Raw genomic sequence first — 23111 nt, 5'->3', positions numbered from 1 at the left:
TCCTTCCCCCTCTCTACACATGCCTGGGGACATTTCTCACATGACCCACCCCTATGCCCAGCAGCCTAGTGGGAATGCTTCCTCCCTCCTCTGTCTGGGATAAGATGGGAGGCTCACATGCAACATGAGGGTTGCAGTATGGGCACTCAGTCTCTAAAAGGTTCACCATCACTGATACAGATGGCTATCCAAGAAAAGAGACTAAGAAGAAATTGTCAAACATGTAGGAAAAGAACCAAGAGAAAGCAAAGTCAGGGAAACTCAAGAGAGGGGAGAGAATCCAGGAGGAAATGATCAGCAGCATAAAAGGCTGCAGAAAGGTCAAGAAAGATAAGAACTGAGGATAGGCTAATGGATCTGGCAATTAAGAGATCATTGGTAACTCTGGAGAAAACAGTGTTGGTAAAATAAAAACAGAGGTCAGAAGCCAGGCTATAAGAAGGTTTAGAAGTGAGAAGAGAAAAAGTGGAGGCACTACTTGCAGATGACTTTTTCAAGTTCAACTGAGAGAGATACAGGACATTAGCTATAATAGAATGGTCAGGTCAAATGAGAGCTTTTTAAGAATGGAGGAGACTAGCGCATGTCGGTATGTGGCAGGGAAGGGACCAATAGATGAAGACAAACTTAAGATTACAGTGTGGGAGTAATGGTGGAGTAATCTTCTGGGGGACCCATAAAGGGATGGAGTCAAGGGTATATATATAGAGAGGCTGGACTTAGCAATTGGAAGGACTATCTGAGACTGAAGGGAAGAGGAGCTAATGGAGGATGATGTCAGAATGGTGCATGATAAGGGGAAAGGAATTTTTGGGGATGGCTTTAATTTTATAAAAAGACAAAGTCTTCAGCTTAGAGGGTTTGGAGAAGAAATGCCAACAAAGGCTTTAGGAGAGAAGACAGGGTTGGAACGTGTGCTATCATTTGTTAGAGTTATTATCTGTCTTTGTGTTTTTCCATAAGCTCCATGTGGACACCAACTGTTCCTTATCTAGCCTTTCTCTGCTTCCCAGGGTGCAGCACAATACTCTGCACACAGCTGAATTTAGGATCCCTGAAGCATCCATCACAGATTTAGAGCTAGAAGAGATGTTAGAGGCCAATGAGTACATCGTCTTCATTTTGCAAAGAAGAAAATTCAGGACCAGAGAGGGTAGGTAAATGGCCCAGAGTTACAGAGCAAATTCATATATGAGGTAGGATTAGAACAGAGATGTTCCTGATTCTAATGCCATTACTCTAGTCACTATAACAATTGGCAAATAGTTGTTAAGAGAATGATGAGTGCCCAGCCCTACACCATCCAGGCCACCCTACAGGTTATTGCTATCCCTCAAACAATATGGCGGCCGAAATGGAGTAGAATCAATTCATATGGGAGGGGGACAGAGTGAGGAAGATGAGAAAGACACAGAGGAAGAGAGAGGGGACAGAGGAAGGAAGAGGGGAATGGGAGGGAAAGATGAGAGAGACAGACAGAGAGGAGGGGAGAGAGACAGAGAAGATGGAAAGGGAGGGGGGACACAAAAGGGGACGGAAAGGAGAGGGAGGGAAGAATGAGGAGTGGGAAAGAGGAATGTCTAAGCCACAATGTGTGACCACCACGGTCCGCTGGCTTCTCCCCAAATCACAGTGTTCCCAGCCCCTCACCGAACATGCCACCGGTGTAGCCATTCTTCGTCACTGGTCGCAGCTCATTCTTCCCCAGCGCAAACTGCTTGTAGTTATACCAGGCAAACTGCATCATCTGCAAGAAACACGAGGACACAAAACACTTTGGTGAACACCTCCGCCTCTGGTCCCTTGAAATGCAGCATGGAATCAGATTTGGACAAATATTTGCAGTGGGAATAATTACAAAAATATAAGGAGGCAGTAGGATGGAGACAACATGTACACAGATAAATATAGACACAGTAAATACAAAGTAATTTTGATGGGAAAGAGTACTAGTAATTGGGGGGAGGGAAATAAAAAAGGCCTCATAGAGGAGGTGGTACCTGAGCTGAGCCTTAAAGAAGAGGCAGCTGGTGATACAGTGGAGAAAGCACTGGGCCTGGAGTCAGGAAGTCCTAGGTTCAAATCCTGCCTAATTGTGTGACCTTGAGCATGTCACTTCATCTCATCTGTCTCAGTTTCTTCATCTGTAAAATGAGCTAGAGGAGGAAATGACGACCCAATCCAGTATCTTTGCCAAGAAAACCCCATATGAGGACACAAAGAATTAGACACAACTGAAAAAATTAAATAAATTACCCTTGATGGTAATAAGGACACTTCCAGCCCTAAAATTAAGATCTTATGATATGTACCTACTATGTGCTAGGCACTGTACTGAGGAGACAAAAAAAGACAAAAGACAAGCCCTATCCTCGAGGAGCTCATAGTCTATTCAGACAATGTACAAAAAAGATATATGTGTGCCTATGTAAATATGTATTTATATGTGTTAGATAAAAAGAAAATAATCAACAGGGGGGGAGAGAGATGAGAAACAGGGGTAAAAACTGAGAAGCCATTTCTCCTCTCTGAACCTCAATTTCCTCACATTTAAAGGGGGGTACTGATGCAAGGGGATGCTACTTACCTCATAGGATTGTAAGGAAAGTGCTCTGCAAACATTTAAGCACTACACGGGGTGTCCCAAAAGTCTTCCAGGAGTCTTTAGCTATTAAAGTGATCAAAACCAAACTAAGAGGGTAGTCAAATGACTCGGACATTGCAGGGTCCTGGGTTCAAATATGACCTCAGATGCTTCCTTAGCTGTGTGACCCTGGATAAGTCACTTAGCTCCAATTGCTGCCTAGCCCTTACCACTCTTCTGCCACGGAAGCAATTCTTAGTATTGCTTCTAAGGTAAAAGGAAAGGGTTTATTTAAAAAAACAAACAAACAAATGAACAAACTAAGACTTTTGGGAAGCCTTGTATTATTCAAATAACACACAAATCATCCCAATTCAAGGGAAGGCATGAGAAAGGTCCTTTGGGAGGTACAAAGAACTGTATGGGTTGACAGAGGAAGGAGATGTCACATCTCGAGCCTATCCTGTCAAAGCCCAGAAGGTCACCTGATCAAACCTTCTCATTTTGCAGGAGGAGAAAATTCAGCCTCAGAGAGGGGTAGTAAATCATCGGCCCTCGAAGAGTTCAAAATTGAAAACTGGAAGGAACCTTTGAGACACTCTGGCCCTGCCTCAGTTTCCTGATGAAGTAAAAGGAAGACCCTGAGGTGAAATAACAGAGCCACACAGGCTCAGACAGAGGAAGGCAACACTTTTGCCTAGGTACACAGGTGTGGGGTTAGGGTTCAAATCCAGAATTCTTTCTACCCTGCTGCCTCTGTCTCCAACTTTGGTTTTGGTTCCTTCACTGGCTGCTTCTCGGCTTTTCTGCTCGCTTTGCTTGCCAGACTCCAGGGGGAAATCATGGTTTGACCCTGGCTGCTTGAGGGAGACGGGGAGATGAGCCTGGTAGTTCACTAACACCACCGGCAGCCCCCACCCCAGTCCGGATGGGCTTCCTGCAGAAAGTCAGACAAGACCTGCGGGAGCTCTGAAAAAAGGAAAGGGAGGTGGGCGGCCCTGGGAAGCTGTTAGGAGTATAAAAAGGCAGCAGAGAAGGTGGTACAGGGGCGTGCAGGAGGGGGAGGAAGCCATCCTGCTGGAAAATCAAAGACCTGCCAGAGAAGAGAAGGGAGGGAAGGAAGGAAGAAGGGGGTGGGGGCGGGGGATTGCTAGAAGCAGGAAGCTACCTCTGTTTTGTTTTTTAAGGATTTGTCAGTTTAGATATTTAAAAATGTATGGAATAGAGTCAATTCTCAATTATTATCCACACTGCTAGAGTCACAGAGCATCTTCAAAGCAGCTTTGCTGAGACAGGCTGGGCTCTTTGCTGGGCCCCCAGCCTCAACACGTCCCAAACTGAACTCACGGACCCTACCCTCGAAACCAGGGGTTCTGAACCTGGTGCCTGGGAATTTATATGCCTTAAAAACAAAACAAAGCTTTGAAAATGGCATTTCATTACAATTTGGACCCCTTCGTCATAAATGTCTTTTATGCGTTTAGAAACATTCTGAGGATGGATGGAGCCATAGTCAGTTTCAGGCGATGGCCAATGGGATGGCAGAAACAAAAAAGATGAAGGCTCCCTTCTCTCAGCCCATCTCTCTCTAGTACTGCCCTCTGAGGAGGGCACCGCCATTGTGCCAGTCCCCCAGGTTCTCGATTCAGGAGTCATCCTGGGAAAGCAAAGTGATGCAGGGGAAAGAGAGATGAACCTGGAGCGCTGATGTTGGAGATCTAAGAGCGGAGCTTAAATATTGGCTCTGCCATTTGCTACCTGGGTATCCCCGGGCAAGTCACTCCACTCTCCTAGGCTTCAGCCTTCTTAGATGAGGCAATTGGCCTGGAGAGTTCTTGCTTTGTGATTCATCTTGTAATAAATACTACATTCTCACTCATCCCCCACCTCCATATCCAACCAAATGCAACTATCTCAAGGCCTCTTGCAAGCCTCTCTTTCTCCTTCCTCACACTGCAAGTACCCCAAATTCATGTCCTTATACTTCCTTATGTGGACAATGCAATAGCCTCCTAACTGGTCTCCCTGGATCTTCTCTCTCTAAACAATCTCTCCCAGAGCCACTGAATGGATGTTCCTAGAGCATGAGTTTGGCCATGTCACTCCCTTGTTCAAGAAGATTTCGGTGGGGGGAGGCAGCCAGGTGGCTGAGTGGATGGAGAGCCAGGCCTAAAGATGGGAGAGCCTAGGTTCGAATCTGGCCTCAGACACTTCCTAGCTGTGTGACCCTGGGCAAGTCACTTAAGCCCCATTGCCTAGCCTTTACTACTCTTCTGCCTTGGAACCAACACACAATCTTGATTCTAAGATGGAAGATAAGGGCTTAAAAAAGGAGAAAATTTAGGAGACAACTAGGTAGCTCAGTGGATTGAGAGCCAAGGCGTAGAGACAGGAGGTACTGGGTTCAAATCTGATTTCTGACACTTCCTAGCTGTGTGATCCTGGACACAAGTGACTACTTGATTCCCATTACCAATCTCCCTTGGAACCAATACATAGTATTGATTCTAAGAAGGAAGGTAAGGGTTGAAATAATTTTTTTAAAGAAGATTTAGTGGTTCCTTCATGCCTCTAGGACAAAATAGAATCTTCTCTGTTTGGCATTTAAAGCCCTTCACAGTTGGCTCCGTCCTACCTTTTCAGGCTGATTACAATAGTAGTGCCCCTTATCCATGCCACCCTCCAACCACAACGGCGGAATGTGCTGTTCATCATTCTTGACATTATATTTCCAATTTTCATGGCTTTCCATAATCTGTCTTCAATACCTGGAATGCTCTCCCACCTCACTTCTGCCTCTTAGAACTCTAACTTTCCTTCAAGGCACAACTCAAAAGCAATTTTCTTCAAGTAGGCTTTTAACTTTGTATTTGCTCTGCTATCACCAGGTACACCCCTAGCAGAATGGAAGTTCCTCGAGGGCAGGGACCAGCTCACATTAGTATTTGTAGCCTTAGCACCTACTATAGCATCTTTCCTGACGCTCACCGCTGCTAGGGCAACGTCTTCCAAAATGGCCTTGTAGTTACTATCTGCATGTTGGGAAGGTGCTTCTTATATGTGCAGGGGTGGTTTTTCTTGGTAGAATATAAGCTCCCTGAGGGCAGAGATAATTTCTTTTTTGTTTATTGATTTATTTTATAACCTCTGTCTTTTGCCTTAATCATCACTAAATGATTAATAAGTAAATCCTCAATTTGGAGCTGGAAAAGACCTTAAAAGGTCGGCTGGTCTAACCTCCTCATTGTACAGATGAGAAACTGAGTCACAGAGAGGTTAATCAAGGCCATACAGTCTATGAAGTCCAAGTTCATATATATATAATAACAACAGACCTGAGATTTGAACCCAGGTCTTCCAACTCCAAATCCCATACACTTTCCACTTTACTGTAGTTCTCTGGAAGAAGAGGGGGCAAGCATATATTGGGAAGTGTAGGTAATATAAAAATAAAGCGTGCTAATACACTATAAATGTACTCTCTGATTTACAGATGACAAGGAGATGGGAATTGCTTGCCCAAAGTCATATAGCAAGTTTGTTGGAGGCAGCACCAAAATTAGAACCCAAGTCTCCGCCAACATGGAAGTGGGGGTCAACTTTGAGGAGGCCAACATAGCTGGAGCAATGAAACATTGAGAAGCTGGAGCAATGAAAGATTGGAAGTGTTCAGAGATCAGAATATGCAAGGCCTTGAATGATAAGTAAAGGTCTGAATTCAGGAGAATAGCATTAGAGATTTTTAATTTAATATTTTATATTAATATAATAGTTTCATTATTAATATATTATATATAACATATGCATTATATTTATTTTAATTATATAATTACATGTAATTATATTATATATAATTAATAATTAACATATAACATAATTAATATATACTATGATAATGATAATTTACTATTTTAATTAATTAATAGATTAATTAATAGAATCAGCTATCAGGGCTACAAGTGGCTTTCCAGTCCATTTAGTCCAACTTCATCATTTTACATATGGGGTCCAAAGAGATGTAGTGTCAGACAGAGAGTAAATAACAAAATCAGTATCTGAATCTGGGTCCCATGGGGTATCATGGATAAAATATTGATCTTCAATATCAATATCAGAATACACTAGATTCAAATCCTGCCTCCAACACTTACTATCTGTGACTCAGATATTTTTCTCAGCCTCAGTTTTCTCATCTTATAAAATGGGAATAATAATAAAACATCTTCTTCACGGGGTTAGTGTGAGGGTCAAATGAGATAACATTTAGGAAATGTGTTTACAAATCTTAAACCATAATGGAAACATGAATCTCCACTCGAAGTCTTTTAAAACAATTTTAAAATATTCAAATCTGGGACTTAGGCTCTTCACTGATAAAACAAAAGGGGTTCTGCTACAAGATGAAGAAGATATGGTTGGATATCAGATCACCTGAGAAAGATCTGGGGATTTCCAAGGACTGCTAACTCAGTAGGAGTTAGCAGCCCCAATATGGCAGCCAAGAAAGCCAATATGGTCTTAGGCTACATTCTAAGTGCCATAGCTTCCAGAAGAAAAGGGAGGTCTCCATCACCCTCTCTTCCATCTGGCTCAGACCACATCTGTGGCACTGTGGCCAGTTCTGGGCCCTGACAAGGTGAAGAATGCCCAGAGAAGACTGAAGGAACTGGGATAATCTTAGCCTAAAGAACAGGTGCCCTAGGAGGCACAGTGATCCCTGTCTTCAAGTATCTGAAGAACAATGACAAGAAGGGGGATTGTACTTGTTTAATTGGGCCTCAAAGGGCAAAGCTAAGAATAATGTATTGAAGTTTCAAAGACACAAGCTTAGGTTGGATTCAGGGAAAAATCTTGCCAACAATTCTAGCTATCTCAGAGTAAAATGGACTCCTTCCAAAGGTAACGAGGTCCCCCTCTTTGAAAGCATTCAAACAAAGGTTGGGGGACCACATGTCGGCTCTGAGGAAGAAGGAATTCTATTTTTCCCCTTTGGGGGATGGTCCAGATGGCCATCTTTGAGAATCTGTGATTCTGTGACTCAGATGATCTGCAAGATCTCTCCCACCTCTCAGTCTTATGAGGTTGTGACATTAAGGCCAGAACACAAAAGAGATAAAGGCTGCTCACTCCTTAGGTAGTTATTGAGTGGCAGGGGCAAAAAGCTACCAGTGGCAAAGAGATGGAACGTGCAGCAAGCAAGAGAACTCAAACACGCCCTTCAGAAACAGCTTCGTCTTTTTCTCAAACAATGAAGCTTGAGCTTCTCTTCAGGATGACAAGGGATCTTGAAAATGAAAAATATTTACTAGCTAGAGACAGGCTCACTTTTATTTTTAGATCAGCCTGGTACCTGTCTCCATGCTCAGGAATTCTTCAGAAAAGTGACTGAGGATGGGTAGAGTGATATATGGGAGAAGGCATCGAATTTAAGGCCCAAAGACCTAGATTTGAAATCTGGCTTCCCTGGCCCCTAGCTTCTTAGTTATTTTGGATAAATATGTTGGACAAATCTTGGCCTCTCTCTGGGTCCCAGTTTCTTTATTGGTAAAATAGGGGCACTATTTGGACTAGATCTCACATAGGGGTATTACAAGATTTAAATAAAATGAAAGCTTTTCATGTAGCCATTTCTACCACCTAGAAAATATTTGATAAACTATGAATACATATATAAACAATCAGCTTAACCTTAGTATCCAAAAAACCACGTAGGTATTCAAATGATCAATATTCTAAGAGGTAGTGGGAGTATCTTGGAAAATACTGTACTTAAGTATTGGAAAGCACCAGTTTCAAATCCTGCCTCCAAACTTACTATCTGTAACTCAATGATTTCCTCAGCCTCAGTTTCCTCATCTTATAAAATGGGAATAATAATGACATCTACCTCAGGGAGCTGTGAGAGCCAAATGAGATAATGTTTAGGAATTATTTTTGTAAATCCTAAGCCACAATAGAAATATGAACTGTGATAATTATTTTTAACTACTTTTCTTTAAAATTAAATCTAAATATTTTCAATAAATTCAAGAGTTGCTATGCCCCATCTACCCCTAAATGTCATCCCCTGGGTGGCCAATCTTTTTGTGATGAACCTCTCCAGGCTTATTGCCAAGATGGCCCAAGTTGATCCTCAGATAATAACCACACTCCATCCCCCTAGGTTGTACCCAAGACTCTGTGCTTGGCTCCATCTTCCAAAATTTATGCTTCCTTTTGGCATGTCTTTGGAGAGTTAAGGGCCACCTTCCCATGGCGATGAGGCCTCCGGGGGAGATTCAGTAAAAGAAATATCAGTTATTGTTGGAATCAGTAGTCGGCTGGCTGACATATTGGATAGAGTGTTGAACTTGGAGTCAGGAAGATCTGGATTCAAATTCTATTTTAGATACTTACTAGCTATGTGATTCTGGACAAGTCACTTTCTCTCAGCCCTCAGTTTCCTCATTTGTAAAATGGCCATAATAATAGCCTCTACCTCACAGGGTTTTTGTAATGATTAAATGAAATAACATGTATGGGGCTTTGCAAATCTTAAAGGACTATGAATGTTCGCTCTAATGGGTATCATTACCATCATCATACAGGTACATCTGTTCACTTTAACTTGTTTTGAAAGAACACAGAAGAGAAGAGAAAACTTTAGCCAGAGCAACTCTGGGTCTAGCAGAATTAATATACTGATCTAGGCACAGCACCTCCCCCCCCCAAAAAAAAGCAATTTTGCTCTAGACTAGAGAGGGAAGGGATGAATCACGAGACTTGGGCATTGTAAAGGGCCTTAAAACCTAGACTGTCAGAGATGGAAGTGGCCTTAGAAACTAGAATAGCAGATCTGAGAGGTATCTCAGGACCTGGAATATCAAAGGTAGAAGGGGTCTTAGAACACAGAACATTGGAGCTGAAAGGGGTCTTGGAATCTAAAGTGGTAGAGCTAGGAGAGTCCTTAGAACAGAGAATGTCAGAGCTGGGAGAGTCCTTAGAACAGAGAATGTCAGAACTGGGAGAGACCTTAGAACAGAGAATGTCAGAACTGGGAGAGACCTTAGAACAGAGAATGTCAGAGATGGAAGAGTCCTTAGAACAGAGAATGAATATAAGACCTGGGAAGGGTTTTAGAACAGAGAATATCAGAGTAGAGAAAGGCCTTAGAACAGAGAATATTGGAGCTGCAAGGGACTTTAAAACACAGAATGCCAGAAAGAGAGAGGATATAGAACATGTCAGAGTTAGAATACAGGACATAAGCTCTGGAAGAAGCCTTAGAACCTAGAACAACAAAGTTGAAACAGAATTTAGAGCCCATTTAATTCATTTTCCACATAAGACAAATGAGAAAACTGAGGCCCACAGAGAGGGAATACTGCCCCCAAAGGTCCCCATAGAATAGGTGGCAAACCTGGGGCTAGAATTCCTGTCTCCTGATTCCCATCTCCAGGTTCTCTTTACTATTCCATCCCATTCCTGCTGAAAAGAGAATGAAGCCCTTTCTTTCTTTTAGCATAAATTGTATAAAGAGGCCCAGCTGGTAGTGACCCAAGGAAATAGGAGTTACCATTTCAGGGCCAGAAAGCAACCCACTGGTGAAATGGCTTTTTTCAGATCATTAAGGACAAACATTCACGCCATGAAGCAACCTCCTTGGTATTTCTCAGCAGGAATACTGAGGGCCCCATGATTTGCAGAGAGGAAATGAGAAGTGAATATAGGTTTTAATGTCCCTTGAATTGAATAACTACATAGGTAGGCTGGCCAGAATGTTTGTTTTCTTTTCCCCCAGAAACCACTAATCCGTGGTTCAGTTCAGTGTAGCAGCTGGCACGTGGTACCAGGGATAGAAGATGGTCTACTTTCCATTTTTCTGTCCACAACCATTTATCAGGGAAAGAGGAAAAATGATTCATTTCAGCCTCAAGGGAATGTATGTGGCTTCTCCAAGAGGGAGAGCTTGGATGGAGATCCAGGATGTAGAGTCACAGAAAATTAGGATTGGAAGGGATGGATCTGAGCAGCTGAATAATCCAACCTTGACATTTTACAGATATGAAAACCAGAGCTGGGCGAAAGAAAATGACTTGTCCATGGTAACCCAGTTAGGAAGGGGATGCTCCTTGTACATGAACTGCTCAGTCCACCAAAAAGGGGCATGCATGAACTGATTAAAAGCAGCCAGCCAGGTGTGCCCCAGGAAGGCACCAGGTATAAGGCCAAGCTCTTCCATCCAAATGAGAAGAGGAAACACGTTTCTGTGAAAACAACAGATGGATTGGGAGAAGAATCTTAACTAGGGAGCTGAGTTAAGCAATCTCTATTCTCAGGACTTCCTAGGGAGTTAATTGAATCAATCTTATTGGAAATCTCAAAGTTCAGACTTGATAAGCACCTTCTGAGGTTTGCTCTGTGGCGTCTCAGAAAGCAGCAGGATGGACTGGATGACCTATTTCAAGGGTCCCTTCTGGTTTGCGCAGCTCTCCAATCTCAAGGCAAGGAGGAAAGAGGGAGGAGAACGTTAGCACAGTAAACATGGCAATTCGGACTGAGCTCTTGCCTAACCTCTCTTTGATGGCAGGAAATGAGAATTTCCTAAGCCTCTAGAAAGTGGACAGTCAACTCAATTTCATCTCTGTTAGCTGAGGAAATGGAATTACCAAGATTCTGGTCGGAGAGCTTTGGAGTCTGCCCTTAACATACCCCTCTGAGGTTATTCTTTTCACTAAACTGGGAAACAATCAACAAGATTCCTTGCTATGTTCAGTTCCAACTCATCCTAGAAATAGGAAGCTGTGACCTGATCTTATTTCTCAAGTCCAGGCTCCAGTACGGCCACCAGTCTAGAAGAGAGACTCTTGCCCATAGCTGGCATTTTCTATTGAGGCTGTCCAAATATTCTGTGATTTGCTGTTCTTCTGGGTCTTGAGTTCTAGTCTCAACTCTACTACTAACAAGCTCTGTAACTTAGACAAGTTCTATAACATCTCTGAACCTCAGTTTCCTCATCTTTAACTAAAGGAATGGGACTTTATGATTTCTAAATTTTCTTCCTGATCTAACATTCGCCTAAGCAGGGAAAGCTATGTTTTGACATTCTGCATTCTAAGACCCCCCTCCTTCCTCTAACATTCTAGGCTCTAAGGCCTCTCCCAATTTTTTTATTTTTATTTTTAATATTTAAAAAATTATCTATGATTACATGATTTATGTTGTCTCTCTCCCCTCTTCCCTCCCCCTTTCTGGAGCTGACAAGTAATTCTACTGTCTCCCAGTTTTAACTCAAATAAATAAGCATTTACTAGGATACCAGGCACTGTTCTAAAGATTTGGGATAAAAAGAAAAAAACAACCAAGATACTCTCTGTGTCCAGTGGGGTTTTTGTTCTACCTCTAGACTTGATATCCTAGATTCTAAGGTCCCTTCAGTCCAAATATTCTGCATTCTAGGTTCCATCCAGCTCTGACATTCTCTGTTCTAAGGTCTCTCCCAGCTCTGACATTCTCTGTTCTAAGGTCCCTCCCAGCTCTGATATTCTCTGTTCTAAGGCTCTTCCCAGCTCTGACATTCTGTGTTCTAAGGTCCCTCCCAGCTCTGATATTCTCTGTTCTAAGGTCTCTCCCAGCTCTGACATGCTCTGTTCTAAGGTCCCTCCCAGCTCTGATATTCTCTGTTCTAAGGTCTCTTCCAGCTCTGACATTCTCTGTTCTAAGAGCCCTCCCAGCTCTGACATTCTCTGTTCTAAGGTCCCTCCCAGCTCTGATATTCTCTGTTCTAAGGTCTCTCCCAGCTCTGACATTCTGTGTTCTAAGATCCCTCCCAGCTCTGATATTCTCTGTTCTAAGGTCCCTCCCAGCTCTGACATTCTGTGTTCTAAGGTCCCTCCCAGCTCTGACATTCTCTGTTCTAAGAGCCCTCCCAGCTCTGACATTCTCTGTTCTAAGATCTCTCCCAGCTCTGACAGTCTCTGTTCTAAGATCTCTCCCAGCTCTGACATTCTGTGTTCTGAGGTCCCTCCCAGCTCTGATATTCTCTGTTCTAAGGTCTCTCCCAGCTCTGACATTCTGTGTTCTAAGGTCTCTCCCAGCTCTGACATTCTCTGTTCTAAGGTCTCTCCCAGCTCTGACATTCTGTGTTCTAAGAGCCCTCCCAGCTCTGACATTCTCTGTTCTAAGGTCTCTCCCAGCTCTGATATTCTCTGTTCTAAGGCTCTTCCCAGCTCTGACATTCTGTGTTCTAAAGGCCCTCCCACTCTAACATGGTATGACTAAGTAAATAAGACCACTTGGCCTTATACATCTAGCATGAAATTACTCAGGCTTTGAAAACACATTCATCCTTGGAGCCTAAGTAACTGCCACTGGAACTGCAACCTCCCATAAGCGGTACTCGAGTTTGCATTAATCAGACAGCTCAGTTCTGGTTTCCTTTTCATTTTTCTAAGTCTGTGATGATGGATGATCTGCTCTGACACTACAGGCTTTTTAATAAGAGGTTTGCAGTGTTCTCCCACTCCTACAAGACTGAATTTTATGGGATGCTTAGGACATTTCCATGACAGTTGCAGAACCTAAGGACTATATTCTTGAAGGGATTTCTGTACTGCAGTATAAAAGATAATCCAGCCACTGGAAAGAAAAAAATAGTGAGCAATAGGTTTGGGAGCCTCTGAAATGCCAAAGAAACTCGACAGCTAGTGAAAACTAGCTCATGATCAACTGTTCTATTGTACTGGAAAGGGAACTGGTCTAGGGTTCTAGCCCTTTGACTTCTTGGAAGTCATATTTCTCCTTTGGCCACAGTTTCTTTAACTATAAAATAAGAGACCTTTTCTGTTTTCCCAGGTTTTCAGGGATTCCTCTCCCTCCCACCCCAAAATAACTTTGCATTTCTTTGAATTTACTCACTTGGCTAGGTGTTTTATCTCTCCTGAGAATGTAAGTTCCTTGAAGGCAGGGACTATTTTGTTTCTCTATCTGTAGCTCTAGCACCTACCAAAGTGCCTAGCATAAAATGAATATCTAATAAGTGTTTTGTAGAATGAACTGAATAAAGAGGATTGAGCTAAAAGGTAAGATCCACAGTCCCTCCCAGCTCTGACATTCTCTGTTCTAAGGTCCCTCCTAACTCTGACATTCTGGGTTCTAAGGTCTCTCCCAGCTCTGAAATTCTAGGTTCTAAGGGAGTTCTGACAATTCTAGATTTTTAAGGCTCTTTCCAGCTCTGACATTCTTTGTTCTAAGGTCTCTCCCAGCTCTGACATTTTGTGTTCTAAGGTCTCTCCCAGCTCTCACATTCTGTGCTCTAAGGTCTTTTCTAGCTCTGACATTCTAGCTTTAAGGGCCCTTTCAGCTCTGACATTGTGGGTTCTTAGACCCTTTCTAGTTCTTATATTCTAGGTCTTAAGGCCCTTCCTGACTTTGACATTTCAGGATCTAAGGCCCCTTTCCAGCTCTAACATTCTAGTTTTAATTCAGCTCTGACAATCCATGTTTGAAGGACCCTCCCAGCTATAAGGCCCTTTCTAGCTCTAACATTCTGTTTTAAGGCATTTATCAGCTCTCACATTCTATGGAAGTCTAATTAGACAGATGCAGATAGAGAACATTCAGGTCCTGAAATTTTAACTTTAGAAAAAAAAAAGTTCAATTCTTCCACTAAAGACTCACAAATGTTTTTCTGTGTTTTTTGTTGTTGTTTTTCTCCTACTACCTCCCCTAGCCCTAATACACAAATGACCAAATTTATCCTCTGTAATCCTACAACTCTGATTTCTAACAAGACCTGAATTTTCTCTTTCCTGATTAGTCTCTTGGGCGGAGAGCCCTCCCCGCTGGGGCATATAATATCCCATCATGAAGATGGCAGCTCCTACGGAGCAGGACAACAGCCCTTTTCAGAGAAGGGGGCAAGAACTGACCTAGCGACAGGTGACTGGGAAAATGGTTTTGAAGATCCCTTGGCTGTGTATTTTTCTCGTTGGCCCCAGCTGCAGCTATGATAGCTAATCACTCTTCAGGCAATCTCTAAGATAAGACCCCCAGATGTTTCTTATGAAAGGCCCCTGTGAGATCCCTGTTGGTGACGGGGCCATATATACTAGAAGAGAGAGAAAGCAATCCCATCCTCCCCTCTCCGGGCCCGGGAACTGCAATAACTGAAACATTAAATGACTGCAATTGGGCTCTTGGGACTGGGAGCCGAAGACTTCTTTGGCTGCTTTGTTAACAAGGATGCCAAGTCTCAATCTTCTCATTCTTATGATAAAAAGGAATAACAAAGATGAGAAATAATTATTGTTATTATTAATAACAACAGCTGTTTGGCTGAAGAGAGGCTCGGAAATTGCTAGAGTACTGGGTTTGGAGAAGAAAGACCTGGGTTCAAATACCCTCCCTGATGCAGCCTGGGTGACCCTAGACAAGTCACTTAAATTTCATGTGCCTCAGGCACTCCTTGGATTCACTTAGCACTGCCCGGATAGAGGAAATCCCCAGGAATCCCAGATCTTTTATCAATTACAGGGGTTCTTTTTTTTCTTATTTTTAAAAAATCCTTCCCTTCCCTCTTAGAATCAGTATTATATATTGGTTCCAAGGCAGAAGAATGGTAAGGGCTAGGCAGTGGGGGTTAAGGGACTTGCCCAGGGTCACCCAGCTAGGAAGTGTCTGAGACCAGATTTGAACCCAGGACCTCCTGTCTCTAGGCTTGGTTCTCAATCCACTGAGCCACCCAGTTGCCCCCAGTTCTCTCTCTCTCTTTTTTAATCCCTTGGCTTCTGTGTATCCCTTCCAAGGCAGAAGAGTGGTAAGGACTAGACATGGGAGTTAAGTGATTTGTCCATCGTGACCCAGCTAAGAAGTGTCTGAGGTTGAATTTGAACCCAGGACCTCCTGACTTGAAACTTGCCCCATCTCTAAGGGTTCTTAACCTGGGGTCTGTAAACTTGTTATGCACATACACATAGATGTACACCTCCACATGCACACACATAGAAATCGTTTTACGGAACTGATACATGCTACAACCCTTCTTGTAAAATCGTATGTAATAGCAAACCCCACTATTAATAAATATTTCTCAACGAACATACCTAGGCACCTTGTGCTTTTCTTAGGCTCGTCAGAGCAAGCCGCATCACCACTCTTGTGCTTTGGGACCATTATGAATAACTAAATAGCATTAATGAAACAGAGGAGCCCCGCTCTGACGTGGACACGACTTGTTACAAACAAGAACTGCAGACAAAGACTGATGTGGGTGCTAATGTTTGCTGCAAAACAATGTAATGGCTCACTAACGCTTCTCAGAGAGAGAATGAGAGTGACTGGGCAAACCGCTGTGAGACTACATTACTAGGGAAAATGTCCTGGATTTAGCCTATAATTAAATTTTTTTATTTTATGTCTTTTTCTGCTTTTATTTTTTTCGGTTGCCAATCACATATACCTGAATTCACGTGTGTTGAGTTTGTATGAAATAAGATCCAGTATTAATATATCTTATGAATATACCTTATTTTTATATGTGAATTTATATGAGAAATTACTTATTTATAGTAATAATTGCATTTCAATAAAATTGGTTACATTTGTAATCCTGTGCATTTTATTTTACTTAGTAATGATTTGAAGACAGAAGGTAAGAGTTTTTTAAAAAAAAACACAGTTGTATCCCTGCTTCATATCTTTATCTTCTCCCTTTTATCCTCTATAAAACTACCAGTGATTGTCTAAAGGCCCAGTCTGAGGAGGGAAGCTGAGTGGCTCAGTGGATTGAGAGCCAAACCTAGAGATGGGAGATCCTGGGTTCAAATGTGACCTCAGACACTTCTGTGTGACCCTGGGCAAGTCACTTAACTCCCATTGCCTAGACCTTACCACTCCTCTGCCTTGGAACTGATACCTAGTATTGATTCTAAGAGAGAATGGAAGGGTTTAAAAGAAAACAAACATTCTTTGGGGAAGGGTCCATAGACTTTAGACTGCCAGAAGGGTCCAGGACACAAGCAAAGAGTTAAGATCCCCTGAACGCTTTACTCAATAAATAACAACTTGCATGCATCTAGAGCGTGGGGATTATAGGCTTTCACCTACTAACTCATTGGATTCTCACCCTCTCCCTGAGAGGGATGGCAAGATTGGTCCACATCCAGCCCATAAACATTTACCTTATAAGCCCTTGCGCTATTCCAGGCACTAACCTGTGATATATGCCATTGGTCCTCTCCAAAAATGAAGGACAAACAACAACATTCCAGGCATTGAACTCAATGTAAAAGACAACATGAAAACGACTAGTTGTATGCAAGATATCTACAGAGTAGAAGGAGGTCATCTCAAAAGGAAAGGCCCCAGGAGCTGGGAGACTAGGATTTAGAGTCAATGTTATAGATTCAAAGCCTGACTCTACTATTTGCTGGGTGGTCTCAGGCAAATCACAACCTCTCTGCTCCTCAGTTTTCTTATATGCCAACGCAGGGGAGCTGGGTAAGATGCCCTCCAAGGTCTCTTTGCCAGAACTAAATTCTGTGGTCCATTTTCCAAATGAAGAAGTGGAGGCTTCAAGGGGGGAATTGATTTACCCAATGACAAACAGCTCGTTGTCGAATTCAGGTCTTGGGGACTCAAAAGTTCAATCTTTTTTTCTACAAGATCATGCAGCATCGAATTTGTTTTCTTTAAAAGTTGAATTTCAGGGAGGTTTCAGAGATATATAGGAGGATTTATATGAACTGATACAAAGCAGAACCAAAGGAGCTGCAATAGAGAAGCAGAAAGGGGAAAAAACAAACAAAACAGGAAAAAACCTGAATGTTGTATAATATAACAACTGAGCTTGGTCCCAGAGGAGATAAGAGAAAATGTACCTTTGCAGAGGAGGGGACTATGGGTGTAGAACAGTATAAAAACTGTCAGATTCTGTTTATGTATCAGCCAGTTTTACTAAACTGGTCTTTTCTCCCTTTTTTATTCTTTGTTACAAGGGATGGCCTGCTAGGTAGGGGAAAGGCATATTCATAAATGAAGGCAATGTGAAAATAAAAATATCCATAAAAATTTTAAAGTTGAATTCTATTGGACCTCCTAACTAGAGAAATTGCTCTTTTTCTTCTTTCTTTAGACAAGGGAAAGATGCGAGGTTTCCATTTATAAACCAGGGATTTCTATGGTAAAGACTCTAAGCCTTGCCTCCCAGCTCCACTGGTATGGTTTTAAATGAAGGAAAAGGATGAGATTCATTAAATAGAATCTAAACTCTGCCCTCCACCTCAACCTCTGCCCGGATCACAGAATCGCTCAGGAGAATGCTCTTTTCAGATGGAGCCGAAAGTTGGAGCCAGAAATGCGACCAATGGATAGAGATTTAAATGTGGAAGTGTGCCCTTGTGCTGAGATCAGGCAGCTTAGACCTTTAAAAAGTTTGAATTCACTTGAGGTCACCGAGAAAGCCAATGGAAAAATCAGCATCACACGTGTTCCTCTCTTCCTGGGAGCCCAAAACAATTTAAAAATGCAGAGCATTTCCAAACAGCACTTTGACGAGTTCTGCCCATCTCTGTGATGATAATTAACAGATGCCTGGGAGATGAAATTTAAATATGCCAATCAGGCCATCTCAGAAGCTTAACACAAACACTGTACAGAGTAATTATCTTTACAAGATAACCACTTTCAAGGGGCTATAACAAAATTAAATCTCAAATCAACCAATGGTTTGTTGCCTCTGAACTCACTAATGTCTCCTCCGGACCTGGCCCTCCAAAATACAGAGATGTCGAACTGAGCATTCCAATCGTGTGACCTGAAAATCAGAGCCTATCAGAGCTGCAAGGGAGTCAGAGATTATGAAGTTGAACTCTCATTTTATAATGAAGGAAACTGAGGTAAAGAGAAAGAAGTGAATTTTCTAGGGCTACGAGATAATAAGGAACAGGGCAGAATCTGAACCCAGGTCATTCAGATTTCAAATCCTGTGCCTTCTCCCTTGTACCATACTGCCTCCCTTTTCAAGAAAAAGGCTAATACTATAAATTAAACTAATATTTATAAGATTCTATTTAACTTTATAGATAGATAGAAGAATGGAACGGTGGATAGATAGATAGATAGATAGATAGATAGATAGATAGATAGATAGATGAATGGAAGGGTGGATGGATGAATGGATGGATGGACAGGTAGGTAGGTACATAGATGGATAGATAGATGGATAGACAGACAGAAAGACACAAGACAGCTAGAGACAGATAGATGGATAGATAGATAGATAGATAGATAGATAGATAGATAGATAGATAGATAGATAGATAGATAGAAACACATACCATTTCCTTTGGACAAATAGAGACAAATGTAAAGTCTTACATTTGCATTCACAAAATCAGTTTCTAAACATAAGCCCTCTAGGGCCACATACATAACAACCATAATGTAAATGAAATCACTAATAGGCAACTGGATGCAGATTTAGTGACACCATCAGTCTCAGTCTGGAGGACAGATAAAGAATCTGCAGGGTGAGGGAAGGAGGACTTATTGGTCAGGTATGACAAATGTGTCTCCCCATTCCAATTCAATGTCCACTTAACTGCCAGTGATTTTCCTAAAGCTGAGATCAAACCACAAACTCCCCTGCTTAATAAACTTCAGTGGCTCCCTATTGCCTCTAGGATTAAGTTAGCAGTTAAAGCCCTTCACAATCTGGCTTCTTCCTATCTTTCCTGTCTTCAGATGCTTCTTCAGCCCCACTCCATATGCATATACTCTAGCAACACTGGCCCACTTTTTCTCCTTCTTCACTTCTGCCTCCTGGCTTCCTCTAAAACAGCATAGATCCCGCTTCTGCAGCAGGCTTTTTTTTCCAGGTGTTTTTTCTGCCCGCCTCCACCATTGGGGTGTGTCCTCTGAGATTGCCTTACAGGTATACCTAGTGTAAAAGAGGCAGCTAGGTGGATCAGTGGTTAGAGAGCAAAACTAGAGATGGGAGGTCCTGGGTTCAAATTTGACCTCAGAAACTTCCTAGCTTTGAGACCCCCCATTGTCTGGCTCTTATTGCTCTTCTGCCTTGGAACCAATACCTAGTAGTGATTCTAAGAGGGAAGGTGAATATTTTTTTTAAAAAGCATACTGCATATATCTCTAAGGTACATGGCTATTTGCATGTTGTCTCTGTCATTAGACTGTGAGTTCCTAGAAGGCAGAGACCACAGTTTTTGCCTTTCTCTGTCTTCCACTGTGACAGGCACACAAAGTAAGCGTTTAATAAATTCCTGAAGGGCTGACTCCTACCTGTATGGCCACTCTTTCTTTTCTATTGATTCATCACCTACATCATGCCCCCTAATGTTGGGTATACCTGAAGGGTTTGGTTTTGGACCTTCTTCCCTTCCCTTCTCTTCTCTTCTCTTCTCTTCTCTTCTCTTCTCTTCTCTTCTCTTCTCTTCTCTTCTCTTCTCTTCTCTTCTCTCTCTTTCTCTCTCTCTCTGTCTCTCTCTCTGTCTCTTTGTCTGTCTTCCCCTCTCTGTCTCTGTTTCTCTGTCTATCTGTCCTACTCTCTGTCTCTGCCTGTCTCTGTCTCTTTCCCTCTCTCTTTCTCTCCTCAATAGTTCTTTAGTCATCATCTCTATGCACACGACCTCAGATCTCTCCCCACAGCTTCAATCTCACATCACCAGTTCAACGTCCCAGAGACATGTCAAACAACACATCTGAACATCTCTGTTTCCTCTTCCAAACTCCCAAATCCTGTCCAAGGCACCACCATCTTTCCAGGTCATGATTTCAATGTTTTCCTGGATTCTTTATCCTAATCATCACCCCACATGTTGAATCAGCTGAGACACCTAGTCATTTCTACCTTCCCAATAGGTCTTCCATCTGATCCCTTCTCTCTACTCACACAGTTCCTGTCCTCACCTCCCACCTAGTTGTTGCCCCTGCCTCCAAATCAGTCTTCCCTGCTTCCATCTCTCCCTCCCTCCAGTCTATCCTACACTGCTGCCAAAGTAATTATCCTTAAAGGTAAACCTGATCAAGAGGCTCTCCTACTTAAGCGACTGCACTTGCTGCCTTTTGCCCCTGGATTAATATAAAAACTCCGCTGTTTAGCTTTGAAATCTTAGACCACCTGGCCCCAACCTAGCTTTGCAACTCAACTGGATGTTGCTTCTCCTCCCACACTCCTCCCAACCCAACTGGCACCACCTTTCTCTTCCTCATACACAATCCATCTCCAATTCTTGTGCCTCTGCATTTGCCTATCCCACATGGCTATACTCCTGGCCTCTATTCCTAGAGGTAATAGACTGGACCAAGAAGTAATGGACTAGGAAGGTCTGGGTTCAAATCCAGCCTTAGACACTTACTAGCTATGTAACCCTGGGCAAGTCACTTCACCTATGTCTACCTCAATGTTCTCATCTGTAAAATGGGAATAATAATTAGTACTTCTCTCCCAGGATTGTGGTAAGGCTCAAATGGGATATTTAAAAGGCACTTAGCACAGTGCCTAGCACAGGTGGGGCCTTAATAAGTGTTTATTTTCTCTCTCCTTTTTCTTCCTTTAAGATTCAACCCAAGTATCATCTTCTTTATGAAGCCCTTCCTGACTCCTTATCTGCATGTGCATTCTCTCCCAAACTACCTTGTTTTGAAGTACTCTGGACATATTTTGATTAACTTTTTAATGGTGTACTTCTCCCCATGCAAATAGGGATTGCTTCATTCTTTGTATTTAGTCAGTGCTTAATAAACTCTTTTCAGTTGATTAATTGCCAAAGATCCCACAGCCTTTTAAGTGGCAGGGCTTAGATTTGATCCCCGCTTCCTCACTCCCAATCTCTTGTCCTTACTACTGGACCAAGCTGCTGTGTGTGTGTGTGTGTGTGTGTGTGTGTGTGTGTGTGTGTATACAATAACCTGTTTGGCAGGTCTTGCTTAATTTTGTATTTGTTTCAAAAGAAAGACTGCAGACAGAGGTAAGTGGCAATATAAGGGAGTGGGTAGGAGAAGGAAGAAGAAAAGGAAAAGGAAGAAAAATATAAGGAGGAGGAGGGAGAGAAGGAGAAGGGAAGAGACAGAGGAAGAGAAGACAGATATAAAAAAGCTAGATGGGGACAGTTAGGTGGTTCAATAGATAGGGAGCCAGGCCAGGAGATAGGTTCAAATGTGGTCTCAGATATTTCTTAGCTGTGTGATCTTGGGCAAGTCACTTAACCAGGATTGTCTAACCCTTATTGCTCTTCTGTCTTAGAGTTATAACTAAGACAGAAGATAAGGGTTATGTGTGTGTGTGTGTGTGTGTGTGTGTGTGTGTGTGTGTGTGTGTGTGTGAGAGAGAGAGAGAGAGAGAGAGAGAGAGAGAGAGAGAGAGCGAGAGAGAGAGAGGGAGGAGAAAGAGACAGAGACAGAGACAGAGACAGAGAGACAGAGAGAGAAGCTAAATGAGGTAGAATATTGAATGGCCAACTGAAGAGTGGCAAGAACACCTATCCATCTCCCTTTTTTGCCAAGGCGAGGCATGGACTATTGTTTATACGTTCACAACACATTAGATGCGATGTCTGATTGTACAGAACTGCCTTCCTTGATTCTTTGTTCTAAGAGGTTCTCTGGATAAAGGAATGAGGAAGGACATATTTGGAAATAAGGAAGCCACAAGAACAAAAGATGAAATCACCTCCCAACTGCAAAATGAAGGCATGCTTCCTGAGTAGAAATCTGGAAAAGATCAGGGCATTTTAGTAGATGGCAAGCCCCACAGAGAATGGACCACAGGGCAGAGCAGCTATGAAAGCTCATTCCATCCTAATTAGGCTCCAGTGAGAAAAGGCTCAGGAAGATGAGGGTTTAGCTGTCCTCTGCCCTGCCCAGATGGCATCTGGAGCCCTGCATTCACTTCTGGGCAATGCACTGTAGGAAGCCTGGCAGTGCCTAGAGAAAGGCCACCAGGATGGTATAGAGCCCTGGGATTGTGTCACATAAAGATCAGTTCTAGGAACTGTTTAACTAGAGAAGAGAAAGCGCAGATCTGCATTGGAGTCTCCTGCCAGTGGATTCATTCTGCTTGGCTCCAGAAGGCAGACCCAGAAACAAGCGGGGAAAGTCATTGAGGTCAGGAAAACTTCCTAACAATGAGCACTGCCCACAAGTGGAATGAGTCCCTGTGTGAGGGGGTGGACTCCTGCTCATTCAGGCCAAGGCTGGCCGGTCACTCAATGGGCATGTTGTTCCGAGGAGCCTTGTTCCAGGATGGGCTGGACTCGGCGGCCCCGGAGAGCCCGTGACTTGGTAAAAAGTAGCAGGGTGACAAAGCTTTGCACAAGGGCCGATGATTATGTCTAACCGGAAATAGTGATGCCCTACTTTCTCTACAAGCGATCTTAAAAAACAAAAACCCGAAAGAGCATGAGATTTACATTTATGTCTCTTTCTTCCACTCTCTGGCTCTTTCTCTCCTCTCCTCTCCTCTCCTCTCCTCTCCTCTCTTCTCCTCTCCTCTCCTCTCCTCTCCTCTCCTCTCCTCTCCTCTCCTCTC

The 23111-nt window shown here is 42.8% G+C and overlaps 1 protein-coding gene across 1 annotated transcript in view; it reads right to left on the bottom strand.

Annotated features, from left to right (window-relative positions):
- Window positions 1-23111, bottom strand: part of MAN1C1 (mannosidase alpha class 1C member 1) — a 256657-nt gene that overhangs the window by 154217 nt on the left and 79329 nt on the right. Inside the window, exon 2 of the mRNA XM_044668733.1 lies at window positions 1651-1747. Within this exon, the coding sequence (XP_044524668.1) occupies window positions 1651-1747 (97 nt within the window). The remainder of the gene's footprint in view (window positions 1-1650; window positions 1748-23111) is intronic.

The sequence above is a fragment of the Gracilinanus agilis genome, chromosome 3 (genome assembly GCF_016433145.1).
Source record: "Gracilinanus agilis isolate LMUSP501 chromosome 3, AgileGrace, whole genome shotgun sequence".
Classification (NCBI taxonomy): domain Eukaryota; kingdom Metazoa; phylum Chordata; class Mammalia; order Didelphimorphia; family Didelphidae; genus Gracilinanus; species Gracilinanus agilis.
The sequence above is the reverse complement of the archived record's forward strand: the minus strand, read 5'-3'. Positions and strand labels throughout refer to the sequence as shown.